Raw genomic sequence first — 9402 nt, forward strand, 5'->3', positions numbered from 1 at the left:
TTTTCCCTACATCCCTCCCTTTGCTTTTCCTAGAGATTCATCTTTTATAACTAAGAACAAAACTATAACAACAATGATTAAAATAATAATAATAATAGTAAACAATGAAAACTTTTAAAAAAGGGAACAAAGAGAAAAATCGCACAAATTAATTGATGCATTAAAATATTAATGTTTTTATACAATATTTCTTAACAGTGGACCTCCACTTCTACAAAGGATCAAAGGGATGTGTCCTTTGATATCTCTTCTTTGAGGCCAGTCTCAGACTTTACAATTTCAAAATACTTATACTTTATTTATATTATACATCTATTCATAATCTCTACAATAACATATACTCATTATATATGTATATGTAAAATATTTCTGCATTCTGAGTCTTTCACCTTTTTTCCAGGCTCATAGAAAGTCTAATCATTAATTTTTTGGAGTAAAAGTTGGTTATTACATTGATCAGAACTGAATTTAAATTATTTTATAATATTGTTGTCAAATAAATTGTTCTCTTTCTGTGAACTTCACTTTTGCATCAGTTCATACAATTCTTCTCAAGTTTCTCTAAAACTGTTCCATTCATCATTTTTATGGCACAGTATTTTTATATTTATTTTCATTTTTGTCATATTTTAAGTTCCAACTGTTTCCTCTCTCCCTCCTGACCACATTGTAACATTATATATTATATTTTGCTAGATAAGTTTTCTTGTTTGTTAGCTTTGCCTTTGGGAATATGATTTTGTAAACTCATTGCTCCTTTAAAGTAGTAACTGAACAGTTATATGTGATACTGGCCAGTCCTCCTATTCTTTCTGGCTGCTTGAAATGCTATTCTTTGACCTGGAATGATTTTGGCTATAATATTCCTGGGAATTTACATTTGGAATTTCTTTTAAGAGATGACATGGTAGATTCTTTCTATTTCTGTTTTGGTCGTGGTGTTCACATAGTCTAAGGAACTCAGGTCCTCTGATTTTAAAATTCAATGATTCTTCTCCTGTATCAAGGCTTGATGATGATTTTGCTGTAGTTTTGCTTTATTTTTAAGTTGTTTACAGCTCCTTGCCCACCCCTTCTACACCATTTTCCTACAAAAAGTCTTATATTATTTTCAAAAACTAGTATGTGCATATGCCCATTTATCTATTAATATTTCTATCCATTCATTATTTCATTTATTTATTTAATTATTTGTTTGATCACTTATTCATTTATTTGTGCATTAATTTGTTTATTAAGAATGATTATAAATCAGTCATCAAGTATCAATGAGACACTGAATGTATACCAAATACTACTCTAGATATAAAGGCAAAAGCAATATAACCCCTACCCTCAGAGAACATAATTTCATCTTTATATACACACAATACTAATATGAGTTAGTATAACTGAGCCTTCAATATAAGGTATTTGAATTATAGCCTTATGATGAATACTATTTCACATCTATTTAGTATTAAAGGGTAACTATGTGACTCAATAGGTGCCAGGATGAGTTAAAAAAACTCATCTTCCTAAGTTCAAATCCAGCTTTGGACACTTAACTAGCTGTGTAATCCCAGGAAAACCATTTAGTTCTGTTTGCCTTCATTTCTTCATTTGTGAAATGAACTGGAGAAGGAAATAGCAAATCAGTATCTTTGACAAAAAAACAAAAAACAAACAAAAATCAAAGGGACTCACAAAGAGTCAGACAAAGTTACTAAACAACCACAAATTTCAGTGTTAGTAGGATTTTTATTATTTTTAAAAATTATATTCTAAATACATTTTTCAATATGTAATATTAACATTGGATTTCAGAAAAGTAATAACATACTTGCAAAAATAAGTTCTAAACAGTTTTCTTTTCAAAAAGAGAAAGGAAGTATTATAAGGGACTAATTCCCAACCTGGAAAATTTGAATTTCACTTTATTCATTAAAATATATCGCAAAATTTGCAGCTGGAATAACAGGGATATATATAGTACAACCTTTAGCAGCTCAAGACAACAATTTCCTATATTCTGGATTTAGAGCTGTACAGGATCTCAGTTTTCTACTTCAAAAGTTTTCAAAAATGGGGGTTCTAAAGTCTCATGAGGTCAAAAATATTTTCATAATGATATAAAATATGGTAAATATCAATAGATATAGCCAGGGGTTTGCTGGTAAATGTTTAACAACTGGCTTTCAAGAAAAAAATCAGTCACACATTTTAAAATTTAATCTACATAATTCACATTTTATCTATCACTTTCTGCAGTATAAACAATCAACAAGACAATAAATCAAACTTTGGTATGTAAACTTTGCTGCTTTCTGAGCTGTAAATGCTCATGCTGAAAATTTAACAATTGGGTCTCTTAAGTGAATTTTTGCACCTTTGAATTGAACCCACATACACAAAAGATCTTTAGGTGGCACTCAATAATTTTTAAGAATACATAGGGGTTTAATTCCAACTGTTCAGTGAAAAGAGCCATCTACACTCAAAGAGAAGATCATGGGAGATGAGTGTGGATCACAAGATAGCATTTCCATTCTTTCTGTTGATGTTTGCTTGCATTTTTGTTTTCCTTTCCAGGTTTTATTTTTCTTTCTAGATCTGATTTTTCTTGTGAGCAAGATAACAATATAAATATGTATACTTATATTGGATTTGACATATATTTTACATATTTAACATGTATTGGACTACCTGCCATCTAGGGGAGGAGACAGGGAGAAGGAGGGGATAATTTGGAACAGAAGGCTTTGCAAGGGTCAATGTTGAAAAATTACCCGTGCATATGTTTTGTGAATAAAAAGCTTTAATTTTAAAAAGATATATGTATATATATGAGTTTAACACCAAAAAAAAAAATGTGACAACTGCTGTTCTTGTAAATCCTTTTCATTTTAAAGAAACTGAAGGGTCTTGATCTGTGTTTGTAAAGCAAATACTTACATCAATCACAGATCATATGATTATCAATTTAGGGCCTTTTAATTACTCCAGTACCTAACAGATATGGAAACTGAAGCTCTGGATATTTAAATGACATGTTCAAGTTCACATAGATGATAAGAAGAATATCTAGGAATGAGCCTTATAAATTTAATAATATTTGGATAGTACCTGGGACATCATAAGTACTTAATTAATACTTATTCTTTTCTGACTCCATATACAACAATCTTTTTATGCTGTGCCATGTTATCTCCTGGTTTTTAAGTATCTTTAATAAGAGTGACTATATGGAATGTCCTGCTATAAGAGGCAATATTGTGAAATAGAAAGAGCATTCATTGCATTTACAAGCTAAGTGCTCTGGCTAAGTCACCTCAACTTTTCTAAATCTCAGTTTGCTAATTTTTAAAATGAAGGTGTTATATTAGATGGTCTCTCAATTCCTTTTAATTCTAAGTTTATAATCTTATGGAATATTTATCCAACTTTCTATCCATTTTGCTCTAGATCATTTTTAAAGTTTCTAATAGTGAGATATAAAACTTATCCATGAATAACTTTTCAGCATCTGTTTAATGCAAAGGAATTTTTATTTCTTTTTTTAAAAAAAATTCATTCCTCCATCATTCCCTCACCCTTCTTAATCCATGTGTAAATAACCTTTTTCCAGTATGAATATTAGCATGCACATATACATATAGCCTTCCTTTTCTCAACTAGCAATTTAACTGCAGGTCCTGGAAGTTAATTAATATCACAGGAAAAGAGAAAGGTAAAAGGCACATTATTTTATAGCATAGAGATGATCATAACTACTCTGCTTCATAAATTAAAAATTAAACAAATTAAAGCGACATGGCAGGTATTGTGGTATTTGTGCTTTTTCTTCCCATTTAAAAAACACAAAAAACATAAACCACTAAACTTGGTAAATCAAAAAACAAAGAAAACAAAACAATAAAAAATATATAGATGGTAGAAGATTTGACAAAAAAAAAAGTATCAATCTCTACCTATGAAGTGTAATAAACTTTATACCAGAACATTGACTCTGTAAACTCCCTTCAATGGTGGCTTGGGATGAAGTGGGGAGAGGGGGTGTTTAAATGACAACATACTGAAGAAGTCTAAAGCAGACCATTAAGTCCATTGGAATCGGGGGCTTGATATCATTTCCATCCAGACGGAGGTAACGGAGTCGGGGTCCATCACTGAAAGTGTCATGCATTCCTGCCACAGCAGGGGAGGCTGGACACATCATTGAACCATTGACACCTGTAGAGGTAAGAACAGCATGAAAATTCTTGGGTTTGATTTCATAAATACACATGTACCATAAATACACATACAAGCACATATGCATAGATCATTTTTCTTTATAAATACAAGGTAATCATCCTTTTTGTTTTAAGACATTTATTCTCAGTAAAATGTTATTAATTTGGAATTTATGAACTTATTTATTGATATTTTGATAGCTAGATTTCAGCATAATTGCTTTTCTTTAGTATCCTATGTATTTAGAAATATTAGAAACATTCCATAAATTTTAACCAGACAGTCCCTAGGATCCAGGACATACATACACATACACAGAGAATGAAAAATTCCTAATGTAAGTTATATAAAGCATAAAATGGTGCTGTGTCCACAGCTCCTATGACTCAGTTTGCCATTCTGCATCTTAAACTCCTTGTTTCTTAGTTTCTCATATGTAAAATATATGCTGGATGAATGAATAAACAGTACAGAGTTATAAAGTCATACTAGCTGAGGAGGAACTAATTAAAAATTAGGAAGGGGTACGTATTTTCATTGGTAATGGGAACTCCTTCTGCCAGTGTGGATTGGAACAGTTTAATCTTAGTCATCCAGAGCAGTAAAAGGTTAATTTTAGAGTTACATAGTATAAATCAGAAATTTCCTCCCACTTCAAGCCCATAATACCACATTACCTCCAAGATTACCTTCTTGGTAATATGGTTAAATTCAAATCAGTAGGATCCTACTAATATTTCCTTTCATTAATTGTTTAATTAAGACACTGTGAAAAAAGTTAATCAAGAAAAGCTTAAATCCCATCATTTTAGTATCTTAATTAAGATGTTTACTCTTGACAAAAATTAAATTGAAGGACCCCAATACAAAATATTTCTTCAGCTTTCTTAGTTATTGAAGATCAAAAAAAAATATGGAAATTTCAGATCAATGACCATGCTGAATATTTATTCAAGCAAATATTTCTAGCCTCAACAAGAACAAAACAAAGAATAGCTTCACTAACTGAACAAAACCCAAAGGTTTGAGTATATATAAAAGTCCATTTCTTAGCCTCAAACAAAATCCAACTCAAATTGCTGAATTTTCTTGCAGAATATTGCACTTGAAGTCAGCAGACTTGGATTTTGGATCTAGTTCTAACATTTACAAAACTGTGCAATCTTGAGGAAATCACTTAACTTCTCTGAAGCTCAATTTCAACGTTACAGTACAGAGAAATGTAATTTTGATCATTAATTGTAGTTAGAGAAAGACCCTCCATTTCCTCTTGCCTTCATTTCTTTGCAAAAGTTATTTCACATACCTGAAATTTCCTTCTTCTTCACTTCCCATCTATCCCTGCATTTCCCAGAATGACTCTGAGAGCCTCCTCAACTTAGAGATTCTGATATTTTCTGTAGCAATTACTGTATTAGGTATTAAATTTCAATGCAGAGGGGTAGTTTGGTGGGGGAGTAGACTACTAGCTCTGGAGTCAGGAGGACCTGAGTTCAAATACAGCATCAGATAGTTAGTTAGTAGCTGTGTGATTGTGGACAAGTCACTTAACCCTGATTGCTTTTTTAAAAATGTCAATGAAGCATTGTCTGTTTACATTCATTAGAGAATAAACTATTGATTATGCTGCTGACCTATCTACATACCACTTGGGTTTAAAAAAAAAAAACTATAATTGCCAATCATCCCCTAAACATTTGCAGGACCAGACCTGGTTCAGTACTGAATTGTCAAGATAAAAAAATGCTTGCAGCGTTTCTAGCATCTTCATTCCCTAAATTCCCTGGGCATAATCTTCTTCACACTATTAAATGATCTAAATTTTCTCTCTGTCTCTCTCCCTCTTTTTGTCTCTCTCTCTCTCTCTCTCTCTCTCTCTCTCTCTCTCTTCTCTCTCTCTCTCTCTCTCTCTCTCTTTCTGCCTCTGTTTCAGTGTTTTTTTCTCTCTCTGTCTCTCTGTCCCTCTCTGTCTCTACATCTGTCTCAGTGTCTCCCTCTATCTCTGTCTTTCTCCTTCTTCTCTCTCTGACTTTTTCTCCTCTGTCCCTCTGTTTCTCTCTCTCTCTCTGTCTCTGTCTCTGTCTCTGTCTCTCTCTCTTTCTGTCTCTCTCTCTGTCTCTGTCTCTCTCTCTCTCTTCCTCCCTCTCTCTGTCTTTCTTTATGTTGTCTATTTACTTCCATATATTGTTCCTTATCAATAAACTGTGGTCTCCCTGAAAGCAGGTGATTATTAATTTTTTCCTTTCTGTCTCTAGCACCCACCTATCACAATACCCAGTTAATCATTAAGTCATTTTCAGTCATATCTGACACTTTGTAATCCCATTTGGTATTTTCTCAGCACAGATATTGGAATGGTTTGCCAATTCCTCCTCAGGTCATTTTACAGATGGGGGAAACTAAGGCACACACACACAAAAAAACTACTACTGATTTCAGAAAGATGAGCCTTCCTGATTTTAGGTCTGCCACTCTATCTTCTCTACCAACTACCTGCCCAGCACAATATTCACTGGTTAGAAAATACTTCAGTAGAATTGGTTGAAAGGCTAAGACCCGAGGAAAACAAAGTAAAAATGCCTTTTACCTCAATAATATTTAATTCTAAAAATACATGATTTAGAAAGTTACTCCTCATATTTATTCATAGTACTATTTCTGCTTGAGTCACATCCCTCATCAGGGATCCATCTAGACTGAGGAACTCAAAGCCAGAAGCATTCTAATTAGGACCCACATGACAAATAGCTTATTTTCCCAAAGGAGTAGGCTTCTCTTGGTTAGTTTATAGGAATCTACTATTCAAGCCCAATTCAAAAATTAGAACTTGATTGGTCATAAAAATATCTTTTAAATGAGTAATTAAAAATGGCAAATCTGCATAGACATAAGTTGAAGAAAAAATGGTGGATACTTTCGGAATTAGAACTAGAAATTTTCTTCAATGAGCAATGAAAACAAGCTCTCTGTTTTTATGATGATCACTTACACATGCACATACACACTCAGATAGCTTTCTCTCTCTGTTTCTCTGTCTCCATCTCTCTCTCTTTCTCAGTCTCTCTCCCCTTCCTTCCTCCTCCCTCTTTTGTATCCCTCTTCCTCTCCATCTCTCTTCCCCTCTCTTTCTGTCTCTGTCTCCTCCATCTTTCTGTGTCTCTGATTCTCTCTCTCTCGTCTCTCTTGTCTCTGTCTCTGTCTCCCCCCCTCTCTCTGTGTCTCCCAAATTATGAAGCTTTCTATTTTTTAGATTAGTTCTATTTTTCCTCCTCTGAATTTTTTTTCATCTCCTTTTTCATAAAGCTGATCCTTAAAACAATTATTTTTAAAAATGGCAAAAAGAAAAACGAAATCAGATAAACTAATTCACACATCAAAAAATATATTACATATAATATTTCACACCTGTGGACTTCTAAAGAAGGGCATGTGTGTGTGTGTGTGTGTGTGTGTGTGTGTGTAATAAGTTTCACTTACTTCTGATTCTGTTATGATCGAGATGGAGATGCTCAAGGTGAGCACTGATTCGTGGGACTTTGGTGAGTCGATTGTGAGACAGCTGCAGATCTAGAATTGAGGAGACATCAAAACCACTAGTGGGAAGCCCTGCATCAGATAATTTATTGTAATTGAGTCTCAGGAAAGCCACTTTGGGGATTACATTGAAATAATTTTCCGGTATCCCCTCAATGGAATTGTTATCCAAAAATAGCTGCATTGTGTTGGCAGGTAATCGAGGCGGCATATTCCTGAGGGCATTTTGGGCCATGTTGAGTTGGATGAGGTTCTTGAGACCTTTAAAGGTGTCTCTTTGGAAAGCATTGTCCAAAAGTTTGTTATGTTGAAGATCGAGGAGGGTCAGATTCTCCAAGTTGCTGAAAGTCCCTTGAGGAATCCTAGAGACCTTGTTCCTTGCTAGCTGCAATTGTTCTAAACTTCTGGGAAGTGGGGCAGGCACCTCCTCCAACTCATTATCTTCCAGAAATAAGAAAAGCAGCTTCTTCAGTTGGCTCAAGGCCCCTCGCTCAATCCCGTAGTTAGTGATCTTATTTTTATTGAGATTTATCCATCTCAGTTGGGTGGCGTTCACAAAAGGCTTCTCAGGGATGGTTTTGATCAAGTTGTTTTCCAGATAGAGATACCATATTCTTGAAGGGATGGAAGGGATTTCCTTCAGGCCTCTGTTTTCACAGTATAAAGCATTAGGGAAGCTGGGAGGACAGAAGCATTCTGGAGGACAATCGAAAGAGAGTGAAGTCCATTCATCTGGATGGGTAACCTCATAGACCTGTCTTGCAATTCGAGTACATGCAACATTGGCTACAAATAGAGCCAAGATGATGAAATAACCTGTGGCTGCCATCGGACCCCCTGGAATAAGGGAAAGGAGCCATTAGCTGTATTTCATTATCAATGTTCATCTTCAACTCATTCTTTGTACAGCTCTTTTTGTCCGGACTTATGATTTTATCAGTCTAGGGAACTCTTGAAGAAGTTAGGAGATTCCCTGATAATTCATATCATCACTTATTATCCAAATTATAATCTTAGTAAATTATCTCTGGTCATTTCCATGATCACAAAGCCAGAATGTTCCAGAGACAGATTTTAAACTCAATTTTTCTTTTTTCAGAATTAGACTTCTATATCTGAGTTTATATTCTCTTTCCTGCTTAGCACCCAGTCACTGTAACTACTAGTTTGGAAAATTAAATTGAGGATAGGGCTTAATAGGGTTTTTCAGTCTCTCAGGATTTTTTTGAATGTTAGCTCTCTATATGTGGTGTTAGCCTAGGAGGTGTGCATCAGTCTTTAAAAAGATATAGGCTAAATTCTAATCTCTGCTTTCGGATCAAAAGTCCTGGACTATTAAGCACACGAATGAAGGAATGAACAAATAAAATAAGTGGTTGAATGATTAAATATATAAAAAGTAAGCAAATAAACAAATGAATGAATGAAAATAAACAAATAATTTTTAAAAATAAAAGTGGAGCAATAGTAAGGCAATGCCTTTTCCTCTCAAATCATTTAATATTACAAAAAACAGTCAACTTGAAAAAAAAAAAGGTGACGAGAATACAAAAGCCTAACCAAATAATCTTCTGATAACCCAAAGCAAAGGCTTGTGTCCTTGAAAGATAGATGGGCATATGTTTTCACTTTTGCTACTAAATGAAGAGAACA

The 9402-nt window shown here is 33.9% G+C and overlaps 1 protein-coding gene across 1 annotated transcript; it reads right to left on the reverse strand.

Annotated features, from left to right (window-relative positions):
• Positions 1-4017: 4017 nt before the first annotated feature.
• On the reverse strand, positions 4018-8578 carry KERA (keratocan). Its single transcript, XM_051962809.1, has 2 exons — positions 7693-8578; positions 4018-4212 (listed from the first exon to the last, which is right to left on the reverse strand). The coding sequence occupies exons 1-2, from the start codon at positions 8576-8578 to the stop codon at positions 4040-4042; spliced, it is 1059 nt and encodes a 352-aa protein (XP_051818769.1). The 3' UTR covers positions 4018-4039.
• Between the last annotated feature and the right edge of the window lie 824 nt (positions 8579-9402).

This window comes from Antechinus flavipes, chromosome 5, assembly GCF_016432865.1.
Source record: "Antechinus flavipes isolate AdamAnt ecotype Samford, QLD, Australia chromosome 5, AdamAnt_v2, whole genome shotgun sequence".
NCBI classification, from domain to species: Eukaryota; Metazoa; Chordata; class Mammalia; order Dasyuromorphia; family Dasyuridae; genus Antechinus; species Antechinus flavipes.